Source organism: Oncorhynchus tshawytscha, linkage group LG04, assembly GCF_018296145.1.
Source record: "Oncorhynchus tshawytscha isolate Ot180627B linkage group LG04, Otsh_v2.0, whole genome shotgun sequence".
Classification (NCBI taxonomy): Eukaryota; Metazoa; Chordata; class Actinopteri; order Salmoniformes; family Salmonidae; genus Oncorhynchus; species Oncorhynchus tshawytscha.
In genome coordinates this window covers 53,433,698-53,460,015 of record NC_056432.1, presented here as the reverse complement: position 1 = coordinate 53,460,015, position 26,318 = coordinate 53,433,698, and the positions used below count along the sequence as shown (strand labels likewise).

At 42.0% G+C, this 26,318-nt stretch overlaps 1 protein-coding gene across 3 annotated transcripts; it reads left to right on the top strand.

Moving 5' to 3' along the window:
* Positions 1-2,169: 2,169 nt before the first annotated feature.
* LOC112248992 (gamma-butyrobetaine dioxygenase) lies at positions 2,170-26,128 on the top strand. Of its 3 annotated transcripts, none has more exons than XM_024418518.2 (8): positions 2,170-2,308; positions 3,714-4,173; positions 5,983-6,097; positions 16,905-17,103; positions 19,897-20,002; positions 20,235-20,431; positions 22,122-22,288; positions 22,575-26,128. In XM_024418518.2, exons 2-8 carry the CDS (start codon positions 3,739-3,741, stop codon positions 22,733-22,735), a joined length of 1,380 nt encoding a protein of 459 aa, XP_024274286.1. In that variant the 5' UTR covers positions 2,170-2,308; positions 3,714-3,738; the 3' UTR covers positions 22,736-26,128. The 3 variants fall into 3 exon arrangements, with proteins under 3 accessions (XP_024274286.1, XP_024274285.1, XP_024274287.1); XM_024418517.2 differs by having other exon boundaries at positions 3,711-4,173; XM_024418519.2 differs by having other exon boundaries at positions 3,708-4,173.
* The last annotated feature ends 190 nt before the right edge of the window (positions 26,129-26,318 follow it).

Sequence of the window (26,318 nt, the reverse complement as noted above, 5' to 3'; positions counted from 1 at the left end):
TTATGGTAGTGGCCAGACGGAAGCCACTCCTCAGTAAAACGCACATGACAGCCCACTTGGAGTTTGTCAAAGGGCACCTAAAGACTCTCACACCATGAGGAACAAGATTTTCTGGTCTGATGAACCAAGATTGAACTCTTTGGCCTGAATACCAAGCCCCCCCTTATTTTTACACTGCTGCTACTCACTGTTTATTATAGTGGGGTGTATAGTGCTGGGTACAGGTTAGTTGGTCAAAAGTTTTAGAACACCGACTCATTCAAGGGTTTTTCTTTATTTGTACTATTTTCCACATTGTAGTGAAGACATCAAAACTATGAAATAACACATATGGAATCATGTAGTAACCAAAAGTGTTAAACAAATCTAAATATATTTTATACTTGAGATTCTTCAAATAGCCACCCTTTGTCTTGATGACAGCTTTTTACACTCTTGGCATTCTCTCAACCAGCTTCACCTGGAATGCTTTTCCAACAGTCTTGATGGCGTTCCCACGTATGCTGAGCACTTGTTGGCTGCTTTTCCTTCACTCTGCGGTCCGACTCATCCTAAACCATCTCAATTTGGTTGAGGTCGGGGGATTGTGGAGGCCAGGTCATCTGATGCAGCAATCCATCACTGTCCTTCTTGGTAAAATAGCCCTTACACAGCCAGGAGGTGTGTTGGGTCATTGTCTTGTTGAAAAACAAATGATAGTCCCACTAAGCCCAAAGTAGATGGGATGGTGTATCGCTGCAGAATGCTGTGGAGCCATGCTGGTTATGTGTGCCTTGAATTCTAAATAAATCCATTGCTCGTGTTTCTGGGTCCAAGCAAGTCTCTTCTTCTTATTGGTGTCCTTTAGTATTGGTTTCTTTGCAGCAATTCGACCATGAAGGTCTGTCTCCTCTAAACAGTTGATGTTTCTGTACTTGCTTCTCGTCTCCCAGAGTCTGGCCTCATAGAATCATTGTCTCATCTGAAAGTTGATGTTAAGATGTGTCTGTTACTTGAACTCTGTGAAGCATTTATTTGGGCTGCAATCTGAGGCTGGTAACTCAAATGAACTTATCCTCTGCAGCAGAGGTAACTCTGGGTCTTCCATTCCTGTGGCGTTCCTCATGAGAGCCAGTTTCATCATAGCGCTTGATGGTTTTTGTGACTGCACTTGAAGTAACTTTCAAAGTTCTTGAAATGTTCCGTATTGACTGGCCTTCATGTCTTAAAGTAATGATGGACTGTCATTTCTCTTTGCTTATTTGAGCTGTTCTTGCCATAATATGGACATGGTCTTTTACCATTATAGGGCTATCTTCGGTATACCCCTTACCTTGTCACAACACAATTGATTGGCTCAAACACATTAAGGAAATAAATTCCATAAATTAATTTTTAAGAAGGTACACCTGTTAATTGAAATGCATACCAGGTGCCTCATGAATCTGGCTGAGAGAATGCCAAGTGTGCAAAGCTGTTATCAAGGCAAAGGGTGGCTATTTGAAGAATCACAAATATATTTTGATTTGTTTAACACTTTTTTGGTTACTACAATGTAGAAAATAGTAAAAAATTAAGAAAAACCCTTGAATGAGTAGGTGTTCTAAAACTTTTGACCAACTAACCTGTACCCCAGCACATTGACTCAGTACCGTTACCCCCTGTATATAGACTAGTTATTGTTATTTTTTACTTTAGTTTATTTTGTAAATGTTCTTATTAACTATATTTTCTTAACTGCATTGTTGGTTAAGGACTTGTAAGTAAGAATTTCACGGTAATGTCTACACCTGCTGTACTCGGCGCATTTGACAAATAAAATGTGATTTTACCTTATTAGGATATAATTTGAACACTGTAACTCTCCACTAACAGGGTTCTGAGTGATGTAAATATAGTTTTAAGCAGTTTTTGTACCCAGGCTGGTTTAATTCAACCTGTTACTGACAAACTACACTGGACAAGTCCAAACTGTCTCACTGACACAACTGAAGAGCTGAGAGGTAAGAGATTGCTCTGCCATATTCTGTAATATGGAAACCAATTGGGAGAATGATATGGATTTTCTTTAATGATTAATTAAACTATTCTAATTGTAATCGACTTCCTGAGTTCCCAACCTTGATATTGGGACACTATAACACTGGTCTGTGGCTATCAATAAATGTGCATTGGCCTTGATGTCATCTCAGCAAAATCCACTGACTCACCATCTCTGATGCCACGACAGTGGTTGTCACTCACTTACGTGCTCACCTAACCTGCGCTGTTGATAGAAGCTTCCTTGACAAAACACATTCAAAAGTTAAAAAGCCTACCAAAATAACAGGTAAATCCATTTTTCATACTTTTTTAGGTACTACATATTGTAATGTTGCGGGTAAATATAGCATGTGTTGTCACTGGAATGTCTTGTTGCGTAGTGAAAGCTAGGTAAATAATTTGTTACCTGTCTCCACATAAATGAATGGGATATTTGCTAACGATAGCTAATACTAGCTAGCTCGCTACAAACACTGTTTTTTTGTAAATCCTCCAATTAATGTCAGCAAGCGAGCGTCTAATGGCAACTATTTTGTCATTGGAGGCTAAATTAAATGGTAATACTAGTAGGTAACTATTAGAAGCTAGCCTAGCAGTTCAGATTCGCATAAGTACACATAGTTAAAAATATATAGTTTGTAAGGTTTCAAAATAATAAAATTTGTCTATCTATTATATATACATACATACATACATATATATATATATTAACACATTTTGTAAATCTGTAGCGCGAGCTGCTTTCAACGCTTGCTCATTGTTTTGACCTTTCACCATTGTTTTGACCTTTCACCTAGATTCCAAAGCGGAAACATCCGCAAATAAAATATTTTGATAATAATGTTCTATTATATCGCGAGATATTGTGGTTTCCATTAGATAGTCAATTTTGACCTGGCTGTGCTATCGTACAAAAATAGTTTTTGTTGTCGCTTTTATCTTAATTTAAGATTCGGGTTAGCCGTGTGTTTAAGGTTAGGATTATGTGTAAAATCACATTTAGAAGATACATTTTATAAATAGGCGGGGTTTATGACTTTGTGGCTGTGGTAACTAGTGACGACCCAATGTTTTCGCGCTTGTAATAACAAGTGAAAGCAATTTTGGATACCAAAAGTTGCAAGGTCCTATTTTCATCAGTGTGGTAGCAAGGTGCATTTAGTATTATAACACATTTTGCCTATATATCTAGCTTATATTAAATCAAAACTATTTCAATGAAAGTGCATTTTTAAAACATCTCAATTCCATTTATGGTGAGATATGCCTAGATAATACAAAACATTAAAACAATCATTCTAAATAAATTCTAAATAAAAGTAAAAAACAAGTAATAAAGGTCTACATGTGTCCTGACCTGTAACCTTATTAACCTTTGGAATATTTATGTTGACTTGGAACCCAGAGTGTACTGTTCTGGTGCGTGTCGTGGCATAAAAAAGTCTTTAGTCTTCGGAACATCAGATTAACCTAATGATGTGTCTTAGTTTCCATGGCTGTGACTGTGAAGCACACTGGCACTTGCTTGGCTGTATTCTTTCCTCATGTTTTATTAGGCCATTTATAAGAAGATGGCGTAAGGTATAATAAACCAATGCAGCTATAATCACCCTTTGAAACTTTAAACCCTTCCATAAACTCCTTCTTATTCCCCTGCTTCTTCTGACACCCCTTCTCTTCTGGAGAAGCAGCTCATCCGGAGGTCCTGGTTCGAGGATGTGGACGACCGCTATAGCACGATGCACCCTGCCGAGCATGCGCAAGCGAAGCTCTGTTTTGGCCTGCCATGCCTTGAGGGCTGAGGGTAGGCCTAGATGGGCAGTTGCCACAGCTGCCACCTCTCCATCTCCTTCTCTTCACCTGATCTGGAGGCAACTCCGTGGGTATGGGTCCCAGGCACCCACCCCGCTCCCCTCCACTGCTCTGGGGAACAGCCCTGGGGTGAGGCAGGTCCGTGCCCTGGAGCAGGAAAGGCAACTGGAGGTGGAGTGGGAGGACAGCAGGCAAAGCATGTACCCGTACACATGGCTGAGGGACAACTGTCAATGCCCGCTGTGTACCCTGCAGTCAGCCCAGGCCCGCACCCTGCTGCTCTCCCAACTGGACATCCACACTGGGGTCGACCGGGTCCAAGTCACTGACAACAACAAGGTAACAGATCTTGGATCAACTTATCTTTCCCCAATTCTAAATGTAACCATAAGGAGGAAAATGTCAAACTTACCTTAAATCAAGTGTCAATCTAATGGCACTCATCTTACTACACTTAAGTTAATTTTGTACAGAACAAAAATATAAACACAACATGCAACAATTTCCTTAGATTTATAGTTCATATAAGGAAATCAGTCAATTGAAATACATGTATTAGGCTCTAATCTATGGATTTTACATGACTGGGAATACAGATATGCATCTGTTGGTTACAGATACCCGAAAAAATAAAGCAGGGGTGTGGATCAGAAAACCAGTCAGTATCTGGCCACCATTTGCCTCATGCAGCGCTACACATCTCCTTAACATAGAGTTGATTTAGGCTGTTGATTGTGGCCTGTGGAATATTGTCCCACTCCTCTTCAATGGGTGTGCTGAAAACCGCTGTCATAACATGTCAATCCAGAGCATCCCAAACATGCTCAATGGGTGACATGTCTGTTGAGTATGCAGGCCATGAAAGAACTAGGACATTTTCAGCTTCCAGGAATTGTGTACAGATCCTTGCGACATGGGGCAGTGCATTATCATGCTGAAACGAGGTGATGGCGGCAGATGAATGACACAACAATGGGCCTCAGGGTCTTGTCACGGTATCTCTGTGCATTCAAATTGCCATTGATAAAATGCAATCGGGTTCATTATCCATAGCTTATCCCTGCCCATACCATAACCCCACTGCCACCATGGGGCACATGGTTCACAACGTTGACATCAGCAAACCGCTCGCCCACATGGCGCCATACAACTTGTCTACATTTGAGAGGCCGGTTAGACATACTGCCAAATTCTCGAAAATGACATTGGAGGTGGCTTATGATAGAGAAATGAACATTCACTTCTCTGGCAACAGCTCTGGTGGACATTCCTGCAGTCAGCATACCAATTGCATGTTCCCTCAACTTGATACATCTGTGACATTGTGTTGTGTGACAAAACTGCACATTTTAGAGTGTCCTTTTATGGTCCCGAGCACAAGATGCACCTGTGTAATGATCATGCTGTTTAATCAGCTTCTTGATATGCCACACCTGTCAGGTGGACGTTCTTGATATGCCACACCTGTCAGGTGGATGGATTATCTTGGCAAAGGAGAAATGCTCACTAAAGGCATGAAAACAAATTTGTGTACAACATTTGAGAGAAATATGTTTTTTTGTGCGCATGGAAAATGTTGGGGCACTTTTTATTTCAGTTCATGAAAAGTGGGACCAAAACTTTACCGGTTGCGTTTATATTTTTGTTCAGTGTAGATGGCAATATTGTTGCTAGTGTAAAGGATTTCACGCTGCTTACCAGTTGGCGCAACACGAGAAGCTAGCTATTCACTGGCGCAAGTGGGGACACTTTAGGCTGAGGAGCAAGTTTCACACATCCACATGTGCTACATTCACTCCTCAAACTTACTCAACACCGACCCCAGTGTTGAGCTGAGCGCAACTGTAGATCAGTCACTAGGCACCACTGAGTCACTAGGCACCACTGTAAAGGACATCACGCTGCTTGCGTAGCGAGTACCACTTCCTCGGCTCATACCCGGTGCGAACTCTGGACCTCTGCCTTGCTAGCACACGTGACCGCCTTCTTGACGCGTCTCACCAGTCGGCACCACACAAAAAGCTAGCTATGCGCTGGTGCAAATGGAGACACTTCAGGCTGAGGAGCAAGTTTTACACATCCCCATGTGCTACACTAGTGTGAGCTGCCTTTAAGGAAGGCTTAACCAACCTCTGTGGTTGTCCTCAGGTGTCCATAGTGTGGCCGGACCAGCACACCAGCGAGTTTGACTCAGAATGGCTGAGGAAACGGTGCTTCTCTCCTGCTGCCAGACAAGCTCTACAAGAGGAGCTCTTCCTCAACAGTAAGACTATTACGCCTAGGACTGCTATATGGCAATTTCCCCACTGTTGCTGAAAATAGATATTCTGGAATAAATCAGGATAAATCTTTTGTTTATTTCATTATTGATTGTGGTCCAATCCCAAACTGGTAGGGCCTATATAGTTTCATAGCTGTTAGTTTGGGTTTAGCATGTGTCTCTGTCTATTGAAATTCACTGCTACAGTACAGTACATGCATACACACATTGCCAATTCAGTCATGCTGACAGTGTCCGTTCTAGTCTGGTGTAGCAGTAGCTGACTCCTGCGTAACTTTGAAGACCCATGAGATAAAGGATTTTCATTTTTGAAAATATCCCTGAAGAGTTTCTCTGAAAAAGATAATAAGGGTCTGTGCCCTCATACAGTACTTAAAGCAAGAATCCTGCAAATTCCAATGTTACTTTTTGATTGGCATTTTCTTTGTGCAATACAAACTGAATTTTCAGTTGTTTAAAAAACATATGCTACAGGCCACAAGTAATTTAGAAAACCATTATTGATATTAAGGGTTTTTACTGTTTTTAGGGTTTTTACAAGTTATCTAAATGGTCAGCTGGTTAGCTAAGGGTTGAGCACAGACTGTTAATCTTGAATATGTGTAACATCCAAGATAACATTTCTGTAATATCTGTTGCATATCCAATAGGTTTCATGCCCCCCCCACACACACACAAACACACAGTTATAAACTAAGTTTAACATCATTGACCTTATTAACATTGTTGATAATCTGTTCTCTCTAAAACTGAGCAGGATGAATCTAATCACACGCCGTTAAAAAAACGTAAATACACTTCAATGCACCCGAGTGTACAAAATATTAGAAACACCTTGCTATTATTGAGTTCCACCCACCAGGCTCACTTCGTCAGGGCATGGACTCTACAAGATGTCGAAAGCATTCCACGGGGATGCTGACCCATGTGGACTCCAATGGTTCCCACAGGTGTGTCAAGTTGGCTGGATGTCCTTTTGGTGGTGGGCCAGGAAACCTTTGAGCGTGAAAAACCCAGCAGCATTGCAGTTATTGATGCACTCAAACCGGTGCGCCTGGCACCTACTACCATACCCTGTTCAAAGGCACTTAAATATTTTGTTGTCCATTCACCCTTTGAGTGGCACACATAGACAATCCATGTTTTAATTGTCTCAAGCTTAAAAATCCTTCTTTAAACTGACTCCTCCCCTTCATCTACATTGATTGAAATGGATGTAACAAGTGACATCAATAAGGGATCATAGTTTTCACCTGGATTCACCTGGTCAGTCTGTAAAAAAATAAATTTAAAAAAGCTGTGTAAAAGTGAAATGAAAGCTGTAGCTGCATTTCAAATGAGGAGAGACTATGGTATGTCCACACGTGGTCCTGAAGGACCCACAGGTTTGAGTGGCTCCTGCTTTGTCTCCACTCGAGTGATTTAAAGGCAGTGTGTCGATAGCAACCCCCCCTTCTCCACCATCTCCTTTAGTACAAGTGTAAGAGGTCCCCTTCCCCACACACACACACTTACACGCACACTTTGTCAGTGCAGGGTTTCTGTTCTTCCACGGTTGCTAGCTCGACATCAGGAGTGCTCCTACCAGACAGAGTTTAGCTCATGTTCTGTCTGGCTCTGTGCGCTTTCTTTTTCTCTCTTTCTAACACACATGCACCCTCACACACCCACACCCACACCCCCACACACACACACACACACACACACACACACACACACACACACACACACACACACACACACACACACACACACACACACACACACACACACACACAGCCCACCTGTCTCTGGGTTTAATTATATCCTCCTGAGGTCTGGTCTGAAATTCCTCCTGCCGAAAAACCCTAGAAAAGTTTACATTTTTAGATGGATGGATGGTGAAATAATGTTCACATGTGGAAGTTTTGTTACTCAAGTTTAGTTCACATCCCTACCTAGCTCCCTATAGCTCTCTCTCTCTCTCTCTCTCTTTCTCTTTCCACGCACATATATGGGCCTAGTTTTGAACATCTGTATGTTTTCCCAGAAGACGGGTAAGATTGTGAAAGTGTAGCACCCGCTGAGGTCAATATGATAATATGAGGTGTTTCTCAGACTGAATCACAACTCACTTGTTTTTTGTCATTTAGTGTCAGTAGGAATTAGGAGTTTCCCCCTAACCATTTACTTAAATAAAACATATTTATATTTAGACAGCATAGAAATGAGATTTGGAGAATGGACAGTATAGAAGCTGGATTTGAACCCCCACAGTTGGGGGAACATGTAGTCCGGAGGCGGCTGTGTTGACCAACCTCCGGGTCCACATGCCCCAATAATTTCCAAGGATATGGTGTTCCCCAGACACGGCTGCTTCTGTCAAAGTGTGCAGCCTGTCAATCTCTAGCCCAGAGGATGCCGCTTTCACACGTAGACCAGACTACATCGCTGAGGTATGCAGTGGCTGTATGTGAAATAGCTTAATAACCTGAGACCTTCGGCAAGGGATAAAGTCTGTGTGCAGTCCTGTTCAACTCCCCTCTTCTGCCTCTGCCATATGGAATACTGATTATAGGGAGCCTTAGTGGAAGTGGATGCTTAGAGACACCATTTTGAAAGCCAAACTCAACTCTCTCTGCAACTGAGGGGACCTTGTTCTGACCAGTCTAGCTATTCAAATAGTAGGCTATTTGGCATTTTTGAGCCTGCCTGGAGTGCCAGGCGAGTGGGGTTTGCACTTTTGAGACTATTCCATTGGTTATATTATGCAATGCAAGCTCAGTCGAGCACAGCATTAGTATTTTAATTATTTCAAGTAATATTTTAAACCCAGGTCTGGTTCTGACCTCACTCAATCATCTAGGCTAGAGCTTGAAGCCATAGTGTGTGTATAGTATACAAACAAACACTCAAAGACTTTGTGCACAGGGAGATTGGAATCTACAAGCGGTGTTTGTCATCATTATATTTATTAGTGTTTACACTTCCTGTTTATTTTACCGAGGGCCTTAGCAACCACAAGTTGTTTTGCCTTCTTATTCCAAAGGCATTCTAGGAATGGTACCACAGTCATTTTCGGTTTCCGAAACCCTTGTCTTGGAGATGTGGCTTTGGGGGCTGTGGATCTGATTCAATCATTTTATGGATCTGTTTTAATCACCCCTCCATGGGAAATATTGGATAGCGCTCTTATATTGAAGTACAGTGGTAAGAAAAAGTATGTGAACCCTTTGGAATTACCTGGATTTCTGCATAAATTGGTCGTAAGTCAAAACAGACAGTCTGCTTAAGCTAATAACACACAAACAAAATGTTTTCATGTCTTTATTGAACACACCGTGTAAACATTGTGAACCCTTGGATTTAATAACTGGTTGACCCTCCTTTGGCAGCAACAACCTCAACCAAACGTTTTCTGTAGTTGTGTATCAGACCTGCACAACGGTCAGGAGGAATTTTGGACCACTGTTTCAGTTCAGCAATATTCTTGGGATGTCTGGTGTGAACCGCTCTCTTGAGGTCATGCCACAGCATCTCAATCGGGTTGAGGTCTGGAATTTGACTGGGGCACTCAGTATTTTCCTATGCTGAAGCCATTCTGTTTGTGTTTTGGGTCGTTGTCCTGTTGCATCACCTTACTTCTGTTGGGCTTCAATTGGTGGACAGATAGCCTTACATTCTCCCGCAAAATGTCTTGATAAACTTGCAAATTCATTTTTCTGTAGTTGATAGCAAGCTGTCCAGGCCCTGAGGTAGCAAAACGCCCCAAACCATGACGCTCCCTCCACCATACTTTACAGTTGGGATGAGGTTTTGATGTTGGTGTGCTGTGCTTTTTTTCTCCACACAGTGTTGTGTGTTCCTTCCAAACAACTCAACTGTAGTTTCATCTGTCCACAGAATATTTTGAACTTCAGATGTGCAGAAAAGGTTTTTTTTGGACAGCAGTGGCTTCTTCCGTGGTGTCCTCCCATGAACACCATTCTTGTTTAGTGTTTTACGTATCGTAGACTGTTAGCATGTTCCAGAGATTTATGTAAGTCTTTAGTTGTTTTTTCTCAACCTCATTGAGCATTCTGCGCTGTGCTCTTGCAGTCATTTTGCAGGACAGCCACTCCTAAGGAGGCTAGCAACAGTGCTGAACTTGATCCATTTATAGACAATTTGTCTTACCGTGGACTTTTAGAGATACTTTTGTAACCCCTTCCAGCTTTATGCAAGTCAACAATTCTTAATCTTAGGTCTTCTGAGATCTCATTTGTTGGAGGAATGGTTCACATCAGGCAATACTTCTTGTGAATAGCATACTTACATTTTGTGAGTTTTTATAGGGCAAGGCAGCTCTAACCAACATCTCCAATCTCGTCTCATTCATTGGACTCCAGGTTAGCTGACTCCTGACTCCAGTTAGCTTTTGGTGAAGTCATTAGCCTTAAGGGTTCATATACTTTTTCCAACCTACGCTGTGAATGTTTAAATTATGTATTCAGTATAGACAAGAAAAATCCAATCTTTTTTATTTATTTTACTAGGCAAGTCAGTTAAGAACATTAAGAACAAATTCTTAGGTACGGCAACTGCTCCGCCCACAACCGTAAGGCTCTCTAGAGGGTAGTGAGGTCTGCACAACGCATCACCGGGGGCAAACTACCTGCCCTCCAGGACACCTACACCACCCGATGTCACAGGAAGGCCATAAAGATCATCAAAGACAACAACCACCCGAGCCACTGCCTGTTCACCCCGCTATCATCCAGAAGGCGAGGTCAGTACAGGTGCATCAAAGCTGGGACCGAGAGACTGAAAAACAGCTTCTATCTCAAGGCCATCAGACTGTTAAACAGCCACCACTAACATTGAGTGGCTGCTGCCAACACACTGACTCAACTCCAGCCACTTTAATAATGGGAATTGATGGGAAATGATGTCAAATATATCACTAGCCACTTTAAACAATGCTACCTAATATAATGTTTACATACCCTACATTATTCATCTCATATGTATACGTATATACTGTACTCTATATCATCTACTGCATCTTTATGTAATACATGTATCACTAGCCACTTTAACTATGCCACTTTGTTTACATACTCATCTCATATGTATATACTGCACTCAATACCATCTACTGTATCTTGCCTATGCCGCTCTGTACCATCACTCATTCATATATCTTTATGTACATATTCTTTATCCCCTTACACTTGTGTCTATAAGGTAGTAGTTTTGGAATTGTTAGCTAGATTACTTGTTGGTTATTACTGCATTGTCGGAACTAGAAGCACAAGCATTTCGCTACACTCGCATTAACATCTGCTAACCATGTGTATGTGACAAATAAAATTTGATTTGATTTGATAACATTATCAGTACACTCTTAGAAAAAAGGGTTCCAAAAGGGTACTTTGGCTGTCCCCATAGTATAACCCTTTTTGGTTCCAGGGAGAACCCTTTTTTAGTTCCACGCAGAACCCTTTTGGGTTCCATGTAGAAACCTCTGGGGAAAGGGTCCTACATGGAACCCAGAAGGGTTCGACATGGTATCAAAAATGGTTCTTCAAAGGGTTTTCCAATGGGGACAGCCGAAAACCCCTTTTAGGTTCCAGATAGCACCTTTTATTTTGAGAGTGTAGTAGTCATTACCTTCTGTGTGTTTATCAAATGTTCCATCTTGCCGCCTCCTGTGAACAGTAATAAAGCCTGTAAACTGGCACTATTGTGTCCTTAAGGCCTCTTTGAACGCTTAAGGAGGATAATGATTATCCTCGGCGAGTGATGTGGTGTTTTCTCACTTTCTGGCTAGTGTACTTTGAGCCTTTTACCTACCGTGAGGTGACGAAGCAGTGTTGGCTGGCTTACCCAAGAGGCCACAGTCTTTTCTCACACATCTTCCTCTGGACTCTTCTCCACCGACTGCTGCCAGTAAATGTGTCAACACTTTTACTCACTGTCTGCTTGGTCACGACCATAGTGCCTACTGAGTCACTCTCTTCCCTGCAGTGCAGATTTTGGAGTGCAACCGTTTAAAGCATCCCTTCATGAGATAAACAGGCCTAATCTGACTCTGGGCGAGTTGTTAGTGGTATAACGAGAGATCCTTAAGACTGTCCTTAAAAAACTCCTTGTTTGGCCACCATGAAATGGAACATTCTGCTCTGATGTAGTTTTAGCAAGCAAGCCATGTTTGTAAATGGTAATAAAATAGAATAGAATTGTTTATCACTTTTTAATGAGACAGTGATAAATAGCTTGGCTTAGAGATGAACACAAGTATGATTTTTTTTTAAAAATAGTTACTTAACGGCATACATATTGCATTCACTGGGTTCACTGTCTACAGTGGCTTGCGAAAGTGTTCACCCCCTTGGCAATTTTTCCTATTTTGTTGCCTTACAACCAGGAATTAAAATAATAGATTTTTTGGGGGCGATTTGTATCATTTGATTTACACAACATGCCTACCTTTTTGAAGATGCAAAATATTTATTTTATTGTGAAACAAACAAGAAATAATAAGAAAACTGTCTTGGTCCGTGAGTTTTGGTGGGCAGCCCTCTCTTGGCAGGTTTGTTGTGGTGCCATATTCTTTCCATTTTTTAATAATGGATTTAATGGTCCTCCGTGGGATGTTCAAAGTTTCTGATATTTATTTATAACTCAATCCTGATCTGTACTTCTCCACAACTTTGTCCCTGACCTGTTTGGAGAGCTCCTTGGTCTTCATGGTGCCGCTTGCTTGGTAGTGCCCCTTGCTTAGTGGGGCCTTTCAGAACAGGTGTGTATATATACTGAGGTCATGTGACACTTAGATTGCACACAGGTGGATCTTAACTAATTATGTGACTTCTGAAGGTAATTGGTTCCACCAGATCTTATTTAGGGTCTTCATAGCAAAGGGGGTGAATACATATGCACGCACCACTTTTCAGTTTTGAATTTCTTTTAACAAGTTATTTTTTTCATTTCACTTTCACTATTTTGTGTATGTCCATTACATGAACTCCAAATAAAAATCCATTTAAATTACAGGTTGTAATGCAACAAAATAGGAAAAATACCAAGGGGGATGAATACTTTTGCAAGGCACTGTATAATACTCTCATCAGCTCTAATAGCAAACTGTCTGAATGTGATGATAATCTGCACGACTGGGCCTCAGTTAGTCCAAATGGAACTTGATTGGTTCCTCCTCATCCAAACAGCAGCTGATATGTCTTTCCTTTGACTTAATGGGAGTCTGGCTCTTCCTTGACTCATGAATGTAGAATCCATCTGGACCTATGTGCTCTTGTGGCGATGCGTGAGAACACATCAGTTTAAAAAAACAAGGCCCCTGAAAACATAGCTGTAGTGGTGCATCAATGGAAAAACACGCATCTTTCCCCAAACCTCACCATTTCCATATACACACACACTGATTGTCTATCAAGAAGATGAATCTCCCCGCTGAGCACATGCGCGCACACACACACAGTTGGATGCGTGTGGTATCCTAAAGTGGATGTGTAACCAGGCCAGCGCAGCACAGTACAGCTCAGCTCAGTTCAGCTTTACTGCTCAGGAGATTGAAAATGATATTAAACATCTGGAAGGACTGAATAGGTGTAAGCAACATGGGGAAATTCCATCCAGCCCACCTGAGGGCTAGGTCAAGCTATAATCAGAGGGGCAAGCTATTATTGCTGACTCCTATCCAAGTCTTCCAGATCTATAAAAAGTACCATGGGGCAGAGGTAGGAATTAGGGGTTGGTTTGGATTTGGTCATCAGAGTCCTTGAGCATTCCAGTAAGAACACTGTATACACTGTGTTATTAAAGCCGAGAAGGCAGAGGTGGCACTGTGGTGCAGGTCTCTCCATTAAACAGAGAAAGGTTAGTTTGTTGTATTGGACGGAGGGTGGGAAGCGTTCTCCAGAGAAGGACTAGCTGTGCCACGTCAGTTTAAGACAGACTCTTTGTAAATAGGACTATAACAGCTACAATGTGATACACTGCAGGTGACGTGTGTGTGTGTGTGTGTTTATGTGACTTCACTTCTCATATGATTGGATGCAGGATTGTAGTTGTTTTGAGGAAACCTCCGTATTCCACTAGATGTTAACATTCCTCTGGCCGATATACCACACAATTCCATTCATCTAAAATGTCAGTACAGCTGCAAGCTTGTCCTGATAATTATAGTGGGCACACTCACTGGCCTCAGCCCCCTCTGCAATGAAAGCACTGATGAATGCCACCATGTTTGTGAAGGCCTTTACAACACATACAATACGGCGTCTAATTCCTCCAGTCGAAACCGAGGGGCGTCAGAAGGACTGAACTCCACAATTTTACCCTCTGAGGAAGTTGATCTAGTGGATTAGAATTGTGAAAGACCCTGCTTACACACAAAACAGCCTTTTGGAGAACCACGACTCAAGTAGAGCGTTGAGAGAACTTCCAGCTCGAGAGGAGAGCAGACAGAGAGAGGGCAGGGGATGGAGGAGAGAGAGCGGGTGGTGTGGGAGATGGGGAGAGAGAGAAAATAAGAGGGAGAGAGACTGCTGTCAGCAACAGGAACCACAGCTTCAGGTTTCCTCGTCTGGAAAAGCCACAGCAGCAGACCAAGACCAACGGAAGGGAGGAAAGGCATTATGCACACATGAATACACTCACATAAATGTGTGTCCATACACACACTTCCGTCAAACAGAAAGATAACACATAATACGTACACAAGCATAATAGTGTCACATAAAAACTCCTGGGTTCTAATACACATACATACTAGGACCGACACAGGAACTAGCTCTCTCAAAACACACAATCTCAGGCTTTGTGTGTGTGTATCTCAGTTAACCCTGGCTGGAAACTATGCAAGAGTCAGGGAGACTAATCGCTAATTGGCTTGGTGGACCAACGCTACACGTTCCAGGAAATCAGAGCAGCGATTTTGCGCTTGGTGAGAATTTGAGTGTCAAGCATTACACGGCAATAACCGAGCAGAACGCTCTGGGCCCTGCACCATCTGAACCCTCCCAGCCCGGGCCCACTGCCCAGCCAGCCGCTCTCTTACCCCATCCATCATCCACTAAAGGGCCTACCTGGGTTTAGCTCTCTCTGCTCTGATTCTCTCTATGCTCCTTTCCACTCTCCACTTTCTCTCGCTCTCTTCCCTCTCCATTTGTCTCTCTCTTCCTCTCATTTCCTCTCTCCTTACTCTCTTCTCTTAAGAATTGAAAATCGATTTGTTCAAAACGTAACAGTGAAGGTAGTGAGTACTGGTCTTGAGTCAAATCAGGAGATAACCAGTGATGTTAGCCACGTTTACCAGACAAGAAAATGTCCACTTACAGGGGGGGAAGGCAAGTTCAGCCAAAACTCCTAATTCGATATGACATGCTTTTACCTCCGCTGTTATGGCTTACTCCGTCATGTGTGATATCTAAAACCTCAGGGCTGTCCCTGAATCACCGTTCTGCCTCTAGCCAAGAACTTTATGTCCTCCTTTGTGTGGATACATACTAGCTGGTCAAATGGTATCTATGGGCTAGTCTGATTTCATGGGAGTACTTGTAACATTATATATAATATTGGAAGGAACTAGCCTATATTCTAGAAGTCCCCATACTTAAACCTTCTCTTCATCGGTGACCCTCAACATCAGCCAGCCTTTAATAAAGAGTTATTTTACTTTTTGACCTATGCTACAGTTTTTTTGGGAGATGACAGCGTGAAGGGAGATGTAAAAACCTGCTGTGGGTTAAGTCATCAGTATCAGTGAAGGGTATCATTGTATCTCGATGACTCATTGTTTCAGCTGAAAAGGGTCAGGATCATTTCCCAGGGGTGGCAATCAAGCTGCAGCTTCTTCCTGCATAAGCCCCTACACACACAGAGACTCCATGCGTTACCGTAGCTGTACTCACGGAGCAAAATCCATTGACTACGCCACACAAATATTTACGTCAACTGAGTTGATGCAAAGTCAAGCTTTCTATCATCCGACTTGGATTTGTACTCCACTTAATCCAGATGAATTGCCACTGAAGAGGTTTGTTGTACCCCCTTGGTTTGTTTTTGAATAATTAATTAACACTAACTTTGTACCCCCCCCACACACACACACACACTAAATGTGCTCGGCAGCTGTGTCTGCAACGCAGGAGCCACTGGAGAGAGCCTCTATGGAAAAAGGGCTGAAGCCAGCTGGGTGCGAAGCGAAGCAGTGGGAGGCTTTTTCCACTGCTGTCAGTTGAGACATGCAGACTCTTCTCACCCCTCTCTCCCCTTCCCCTTTTTCCTCACAGAGTATTCCAACCGTAGCGAGCTGGCTTCCCTCCCTCCCTCCTATCCCTTGGAGGAAACGTTTCATGGACACAGACACATTATGTACAGACAGTACAGACTGTGTCCAGGAGCATTACACATATTGCCGTTAGAGTCCATTGTCCATTGACAGGCTGTGGTTTCTGTTCATGTGTCCATATGGTTGTGGCAACCTGAGCTGTCCTATACCAAGGCAAACAAGCATTGGTAGAAAATGGCCGAAATGTTGTATTGCAAAATGCTGACGTTGAAACATTTCGGAGATTTACCAAGTTTTCAGAAATCCTGCTTCAAGGATTTTCAGTTGAAGGATTCCCTCCCTACTCATTCCCTCCTGATTCTGGGGAACCTCCAACTGGAATTTCTGAAAAACCTGGGAACTTTGACAAACAATGATACGATACAGGACGGTATAATACAGACTATACGATACAGACTATACAGGATGATACAATACTTTAATGAAGTGCATCTATCTCCTTGGCTCACTCAGAGCATATGTACTGGGACTCAGAGCTACAGATCCCCACGGCCAACTTCGAGGAGGTCCTCCACGATGACAAGGCCGCCCTGGCCTGGCTGCTGGCTCTACGCCGCGTAGGAATCGTCTACCTGAAGGGGGCGCCGGTGGAGCAGGGTCAAGTGGCCCGCCTCAGCCAGAGGATCGGTTACCTAAGACTGACGTTCTATGGGTGAGAAACCATGCCCTCTGACTGTATTAGCTTCATACAATCTTAAGCCAAACCACGGGCATACAATTTCTAAAAGCTCTGCATTTTCCACACAGCTTTATATTTCCACTGCAGCAGATTCACTAGGGTGCGTTTGAACTTTGCCATCATGTCTCATTTTCCTAAATATCCTAATTCTAGAAACCCATTGCTACTCTCAACTATCCGCTCCTTTTGTATACTGAGGATAACATGGACAGCGTGGTTAAACCAGACTGAACACTACGCTCACTATTGTTGCCGTCAGTATGGATTATCCAGAAGTTTTATGGACATGCAACCTAATTGAGTTTTGGTAGGTAGGCCTCAGTCCAAAATTCATCCAGGGGATGTTAAGCCCGGGGTATTACCCAATACATTCAATCAAATCAAATAAAAAAATTCACATGCACCGAATACAACCTTACCGTGAAATGTTTCTTTACAAGCCCTTAACCAACAATGCAGTTCAAGAAATAAAGTTAAGAAAATATTTACTAAATAAACGAAAGTAAAAAAAAAAATCGAATCAAATGAAAAAAGAATTACATAACAATAACGAGGCTATGTACAGGAGGTACCGGTACCAAGTCAATGTGCAGGGTTACAGGTTAGTCGAGGTAGTTTGTAAAGTGACTATACATTTATAATAAACAGCGAGTAGCAGCAGTGTAAAAATAAAGGGGGGCGGTCAATGTAAATAGTCCGGGTAGCCATTTGATTCATTGTTCAGCAGTCTTATTGTTTGGGGGTAGAAGCTGTTAATGAGCCTTTTGGTCCTAGACGTGGCGCTCCGGTACCACTTGCCGTGCGGTAGCACGGAGAGAACAGTCTATGACTTGGGTGACTGGTGTCTTTGGCAATTCTTTGGGCCTTCCTCTGACACCGCCTAGTATATAGGTCCTGGATGTCAGGAAGCTTGGCCCCAGTGATGTACTGGGCCGTACACACTACCCTCTGTAGCGCCTTACTGTCAGATGCCAAGCAGTTGCCGCTGATGCAACCGGTCGCGATGCTCTCATTGGTGCAGTTGTAGAACTTTTTGAGGATTTTGATGACCCATGCCAAATCTTTTCAGTCTCCTGAGGGGGAAAAGGTGTTGTCATGCCCTATTCTGACTTACAGGGCGGTAATCATTTAGGCTGATAACCTTCACTTTCTTGGGCACAGGGACTATGGTGGTCTGTTTGAAATGTACATATAACAGACTTGGTCAGGGAGAGTTTGAAAATGTCAGCAAAGACACTTACCAGTTGGTCCGCACATGCTTTGAGTACACGTCCTGGTAATCCGTCTGGCCCCGCAGCTTTGTGAATGTTGACTTGTTTAAAGGTCTTGTTGATCTGTGATCACACAGTCGTCCGGAACAGCTGGTGCTCTCATGCATGCTTCAGTGTTGCTTGCCTTGAAGCGAGCATAAAAGGCATTTAACTTGTCTGGTAGGCTCGCGTCACTGGGCAGCTCGTGGCTTGGTTTCCCTTTGTAGTCTGTAATATTTTTCGAGCCCTGCCACATCCGACGAGCATCAGAGCCGGTGTAGTAAGAGCGGTTACTGAGGTGGTATATCACTCAATACCATTGGATGAATCCCGGAACATATTCCAGTCTGTGCTAGCAAAACAGTCCTGTAGCGTAGCATCCACATCATCTGACCACTTACGTATTGATCTAGTCACTGGTATTTCCTGCTTTAGTTTTTGCTTATAAGCAGGAATCAGGAGAATAGAATTATGGTCAGATTTGTAAAATGGATGGCTAAGGAGAGCTTTGTATGCATCTCTGTGTGTGGAGTAAAGGTGGTCTAGAGTTTCTTTTTCCATCCATCATGTGACATGCTGGTAGAACGGATTTAAGGTTGCCTGCATTAAAGTCCCCAGCCACTAGGAGCACCACTTCTGGATGAGTGTTTTCTTGTTTGCTTATGGCCTTATACAGCTCATGAGTGCGGTCTTAGTGCCAACATCAGTTTGTGGTGGTAAATAGATGGCTACGAATAATATAGATGGTGTGGTCTACAGCTTATCATAAGGTATTCTAACTCAGACGAGCAATACCTCAAGACTTCTTTAATATTAGACATTGTGCACTAGCAGTTATTGACAAATAGGCACACACTCCGCTCCTCGTCTTACCAGATGTAGCTGCTCTGTCCTACCCACACACAGAGAAGCCAGCCAGCTCTATATTATCCGTGTCATCGTTCAGCCACATCTCGGTGAAACATAAGAGATGACAGTTTTTAATGTCCCGTTGGTAGGATAGTCTTACTCGTAAATCGTCCAGTTTGTTTGTCAATGATTGCACGTGGGCCAATAAAGCTGAGGTTGGAACAACAAGCATCCCACAGACAGCAGTTTAGCCCAGGTCAGAGGAAGCTAACAGCTGCGAACCAAAGCAAGAGACATGTCATTAAAGAAGCTGCAGTTTTTATTTATTGTAAAGGAAAAAAAATAATTATTCCGCAATCAACAACCCAAGAGACACAACATAAAACCAGGGCACATATTTGCATATATTTGAGCACAGCGACTCCATGCCAAGAGCAAAGAAGACACCTAGTATAATTGGCATACTATTTTAACAGCATCCATTTAACAAATGCTAGAAATGTAGGACGATGAATAACTTTTTCCACGTCCTGTTGCTCTTGAACCTTTTTAATGTTTCCAAAGACAATGCCTTGGTCCTTAGTTCTCAACACCTTTTGTGATTAGATAATTAGTTAATAATCATTAATAATAGACCTTTCTTACATTTTTCTCATTCCTTCCTCAGGCACACATGGCAGGTGCAGGACAAATCCCAGGCTAACAACGTGGCCTACACAGCTGGCAAACTCAGTCTCCACACTGACTATCCAGCACTGCACTATCCACCTGGAGTGAGTAGACAGGATCCACCGTCATCTTTGTGAAATCTACATTAATCCTCTACTTTCCCACTATCAGTCAGACAGCTGAGTCACATCTGGATAAAACACTCTTGCGTAAGCACACACATATATTTAAGCCGTTTACTGCACACAGTCCACACCCCCTATATTTTAAGATGTATGTATCCTGTATGGGATGGCTGTTAGCAACAGTACTAATATCCTGTATGGCTGTTTGCAGGTGCAGTTCCTGCATTGCCTGAGCCAGGCTGGTGAGGGTGGGGAGAGTGAAGCGGTGGACGGCTTCCACATGGCAGAAAAACTGAGAAGAGAAGACCCAGAGGCTTTCAGGACCCTCACCTCCCTGCAGGTGGACTTCACCGACACAGGGTCCGACTACTGTGACTTCATGGTGCAGTCCAAGAACCACATCATAGAGTGAGTGAGCGCCACACCATTAAAATACATAAGACATGGATGCATTGGCCTGTTTTTTGCACACATAAGAGCCATCATTCAGCTTACATATTAATGTGACTTGACAGGAGGTCAGTCTAGAACTGCTCCAGGTTGCACACTGACCAAAATACACACGGATATGGACACTCACTCACTTACATTCTCAAGATTATCTCAAAGCTACATGGATGTGATTTAGGAGCATGATGGATATGTGTCGCCATCTGCTGCTCAGAATGTAAACCGCAGAATCAATATATAATACACAACCTGCAACCAATGTTCACTCTAAGGAGCTGTGCGCAGAATAAATATCAGCCCGTGCAGAGAAGCATGATATTGAAATTCACACAACTTTCTAGAGTTTTCCCCTTTAGTTAACACTATCAACATTTCACTCTACTGTGGAAATTGTGCTCGAATCAACCAATATTAGCCACTTTCAATGTAACATACAGAAACAAAACGAACTATGCAAGACTTAATATGCTAAACTAACTGTGCAAGAGATTTTCTTGTAGGAAGAGCGCATTGGAGTAGGATTCAATTGCATTGACAGGCACGACTCAGGCCCATACTCTAGATAGACCAGTGCACCATAAACAATCAGAGCTGCAGTAGGCCTATATGCAAAAACATTGCCATATGGATCTGTGCCATTTACTTTGAACTGGACTGTGTTTACAGTGTGAGCAGTCGTGAGTAGATGCGCTTGTTTTTACATCAAAGCGAGAGTTTATGTAGCCACTTGTAGACATTTGTTCATATTCTTTGCTAGTTAGTGAGTTATTATCCCAGTTATAGCAACTTTTTTTGTCAGCAATGGGGGACTGGTTGCTTCATACAAGAACACAAAATGTGCGCATTTCTAGACATCTTTGAAAAGCAAGTCAAGTAAAGAGCTTGTTTATGTCTTAAAGGGGCAGTGTTATATTTTGAGATGGTCTTGAATAAGCCAAGTAGCCAATAGGTACAGGGTAGCATACTTTTTCTGGTTATCTGTAAAGTGGAATGGGAATAATAATACATTTTATTTTTGGTTTCTTGCATCAAACCACACAACATTTTCAGTCACCTCCTTGTCTGAAGAACAAGTGGATAAACAGGTTAATGTCAAATCTTGCATGTTTCTTTTCTCCAAAAGTCTCATGGAATGTAGACCTACTTTGTACACCACACATTTGCTGCTACTGTAGGCTGAATGATAGACCAACTATTTACATATTAAAATGTTATGGGATAAAAAAATTCTCCATGGTTTTTGATGGTAGGCCACTCTAATAGGCCTACATTATGATCAAATACCCACAGTAACCAACTTGGCCACTGTTAAAACTGTAACTTAAAGCGTTAAAGCCTCAGTGTTCACAGTAAACGTGCCCCGGAAGTTGCACAGAATTTTGCTCAGTGCCCAATTTTTTTTGAGGGAACATTGCCTTCAACTGATGGGTGAGAAGGTGATTTTAAGTGAGCAAGCAAGGTCACTGTGGGAATTTCTAATTATGGACACTGATCATTCTTATATGATTGTATCAGATATGAGCATCTGACACTTGTCAACTTATTATGCAACAAGACCTAGATGTCCATCATGCAGTCATTTTCATAGTTTCTAAAGGTTGACACACACACACACACTAACATTGGCACCCCTCCTCTCTCTGAGCAGTGTTGACAGTAATGGGCGGGTGGTACGGATCAACTACAACAATGCCACCAGGGACTCTGTGCTGGACCTCCCCCTGCACCAGGTCCAGGCCTTCTACAGCTCCCTCAAGGCCTACATCCAGCTGATGACACAACCAGAAAACATGCTCACCTACAAGATGGAGCCTGGTTAGTGTGTGTGTGCATGAGTGTGCCCCTTCAAGATTAGCAGTTCAATTGAAGCTTCCCTGGATAAAAGTTGGCAATAGGAATTGTATTGTAAGATTTTGCATGAATTGTAGTTACAAATGTTGTAGAGGTGGTAGACTTACCGTCTATGATTATTGGTTATCTTTTATATGGCATACTGAAGAGGCACTTGAGAGGTAGCCTATTCGTTTTAACTTTCATCTTGAAATATCTGTATATTATGGGTGAGTACTGAGTGGGCATATACCTCCACCTCCTCCTGCAGGCGACCTGGTCACCTTTGACAACTGGCGCCTGCTCCATGGGCGGAAGAGCTATCTGAGCCACCCAGACCAGGTGAGACACCTGGAGGGAGCCTACCTGGACTGGGACGAAGTCATGTCTCGCCTGCGAATACTCTGCAAGTCTGTCAACGGAGAGAGCTAGACCCACCAAGCACACAGAGTGAAGCCTCCTCCAACTATATAGAACAGCATCGATCTACAGCAGGGCTCTCCAACCCTGTTCTGGGAGAGTTACTGTACTGTAGGTTTTCACTCCAACCCTAATCTAGTGCACCTGATTCTAATCATTAGTTGGGGTTGGAATTAAAACCTACAGGAGGGTATCTCTCCAGGAACAGGGTTGGAGAGTCCTGATCTACAGGATTTCTGAGCGTGGAAAAGAGGCTAATATTCTAGTAGGCTACGGCTACCCCTGTGTGGGTCAAGATGGCTGCCAGTCTTTTGAACAGAGTGACAAGTGGGCAAAGTGCAAGAAGATGGGGAAAAATTTGAGGGAAAAGGGTTTAGCACTTCCGTAAATGATAAACACTCCTCTTCATAAGTGCTAACAGAGGCATAGAAACTGTATATGTAGCATACTTATGAAAAATCTGTAATTTACTGTATGAAGCAGGTAGACTATAATGCCTTTGCTCCTAGGGTCACTTTGCTCTAATCTATTTTTCTATTGGCCTGTGTTCTGCTGGTCAAAATTTGGTAGCACTTTACTACATCTACTTCTCAATGTCATAAGTTTGTGACATGTTCTACCTCTGTCACAATATAATATTGTAACCTTATCTAACCTTAAGAAAAAAGTGCATAGCAATAGTATTAGCCCCCCAAATCAATACGTTTTTAATAACTCTCTGTACGTAAAATGTATGCACATGCAAAGTTTGGATAAAAGCATCTGCTAAGGGATTAATCAAAATGTACAGAATGGTTGGTTACCTGGAGGAAATTGAGGGAGGGTCATGCTTTTTCAATTTCAGTCAAGGGGAGGGTTTAGTATTTTTTTTTTGTAATCTAGTCCAGGAGAGGGTCATGTAATTGATAAAATGTCAATATTTATCAATGTTTTAGAATTAGTTGCTTATTAGGCAAGATATCGATATGTGCCTGATGCCGCTCCTCATCTCTGATTCTCCGCTGGATGCGGAATACCAAGTGGCATATAGACTATTAAGTGTGGTCTCAATCAAATGATCCATAACCTATAGGCTACGAAGTGCATGCTCAGAGAAGCACAGAGCAAAGTGGTATTTTTAAGATGGCTGCTGATGATGTAAATACAACTAGGCTCCATTACACACTGCAATGGATATTCCAAACCGGAGCTCCTGCCTGCTCTGCTCTTGCTGATCAAAAACGTTTTTTTTGTGTGCTGCCTAACCAATGGCTGTGCTGTGTAGGTCTACAGTGGCAGTTCAGGAGAGTCAAAGGCTTCTACAAATGTTTTTTTATTTATTAGGCCTAGTTCAAAAAATCTTGCTCATGGACTAGCCTATGTTCTGTTCAGTTTGAGGAGAGCGCGACGATGAGGAGGACCCGAGGTCAGCTTTGATAGCTTGCTACTAATATAATTGATTTAATTAAAAACAATGGTTTCTTGACCATGTATGTATTTATCAGAGTTATTGACCTCACAAGAATCCAGATTCATGGAGGTGGGCTATTTAAAGAGTGGGTAGAAACATGACAGCTGGATGGACAGCTCATGTTGCTTAAAGTAGGCATAATTAACTTCAGTAGTCTTCATTTGAATGAGACTTTGCTAACAACAAGAAGGTTGTGTTGGAACCCGATTTCTTCCTGTTTAAGAAATAAGAGGTGGACCTACCTGTTTGACAGATGAAATTAGGTTATAGAATGCTATAGCCATAGATGTGTCGCTCAATTCCTCTACCCACTCTTTAAATAGCCCACCTCCATGTCACTGAAGGGCTGTTAAGTTACAATCAAGACTCGAATTGTGGGGGTACGAAAGGGGATGCCATTGGCCTACGTTTTATTAAAGAAAATGGCAAAAAGCACAGACCTACCTCTAGTTCGCTTAAATATGGAAGAAAATAAAACTGGTCCGATTATATAAAGTGATCGAAAGCAGCGCCTTGACCTGCGATGTTTTATGCTAGAAACAAGCATAAAGCAAGGTGTAAAATACCCGGGAAAGACATTACTTAATGCATATGGGAATACCATTGTTTCATTTCTTTGACATTCAGAGGCTGAGATTAAACCTTCTCAAATTCAAATTCCGTCACTATAAATTGATTACGCTATTCACTTTCTGTTGGCTAAAAATATGTTTAAACCTAGACAGCTTGTAGGGAAACACTTTTGGAAGTACCATGTTTAAATTCCTAATGACGTCTCAGATTGAATTACTTGCAAACAAGACACTGATTTGGCATTGGATAAATATAGGATGTACTCTCTGTCAATGTTTACAATGTTGAATATTGATATGTGAAATGACGTAGAATTGAATGACATTTTTATTAGACTTTTTAAAAACCTGCAAATATGAATTTCGATTAATGCAATGCTTTTAATATAAAGGAGATATTTATACCCCTAGGTTACTCTTGTCCGTGGTGGAAAATTCCGGCGTTGCCATGTAATGCAGTTTCTAAAACTAAGGTTCATGGACAATATATTTTGCTGAAGGAAGGGCCCTCCATTTTCATTTCAAAGGTGCTTGATTTTCTCCATGTAACCCGTATTGTAATTAACGTTCACTCCCTAAATGGCATATATTATTTACATTGTTTTGTCAATGAATAGATCTGCCATTTGTCTTCAATGGAGGACAACTTGTCCTCTACAGTACATGTGCATGTTGAAAGCCACAAATATTGTGCAACTTGGCATTGTTCCAGTAGCAACAAATATTTGTTATTGTTCTTTACAATCATAGGTGTCAATTGTCTATTCTATATTACATATATAGTTCATGCTAACAGCGCTCATTGTAATAATTTGTGATGTGTTAATTTAAAAAAAAAGGGTGTTGCATTAAATCTTCACAAATGTTACTCTAGATTTCATTCTTGATATGTTTTCCAAATATATGTATGCACATTGGATGTGCTACATCATTTGTGTTCATCCAAACTGTGACATAATAATGACTTGAGACAAAATGGAGGGCTTTAGTTTTGACAACTTTTATTTTGATATTGCCAAAGCTGTACATGTTCTATAAATACTTTTTTTCACACCCATTTCAATTATTCCATCACTTTCACCACAGCAGCAGGCTAGCTACCACAATAATAGGGTTGGTTGGTTTCAAATACTCCCATTTCTTAAGGTTCTCATATGTAACTAGTCTAAGAAACTATACCTAGTCTTCAAACTGTTTTGAGACCCTCATATTTACACCAGTGTTTTTATTGTCAATAATGAAATGCCTTAAATAATTTGTAACTATGTTCCTTACACAAGCATTTCCCCTCTAAAAAATAAAAGCCACTTAAACATTAAAAACAATATCCTGATCACATAGCTGTATTATTCATATATTGCTGATCTGGCAAAACAATACACTGCATGTACACACTCAAACTGTGGGATTTACAGTTGGGCTGAAATGGGGCTAGAATGTATTTATTTCTCTTACCACAGTACTGACACAACATGAAGACTTAACGGACAAAACCATAACAGCAGGGCTTGATAGCGCAGCAGTAGGTTTAGAATCTCCAAATAGTGATTTTGCACTTATAAACAAGAGGTCA

Bases quoted from the DNA above. Each gene is read 5' to 3' on its own strand.
- LOC112248992 (XM_024418518.2), top strand. From the start codon at position 3,739: ATGTGGACGACCGCTATAGCACGATGCACCCTGCCGAGCATGCGCAAG. The intron at 4,174-5,982 runs GTAACAGATCTT...GGTTGTCCTCAG, and splicing joins AAGTCACTGACAACAACAAG to GTGTCCATAGTGTGGCCGGA. The intron at 22,289-22,574 runs GTTAGTGTGTGT...CTCCTCCTGCAG, and splicing joins CACCTACAAGATGGAGCCTG to GCGACCTGGTCACCTTTGAC.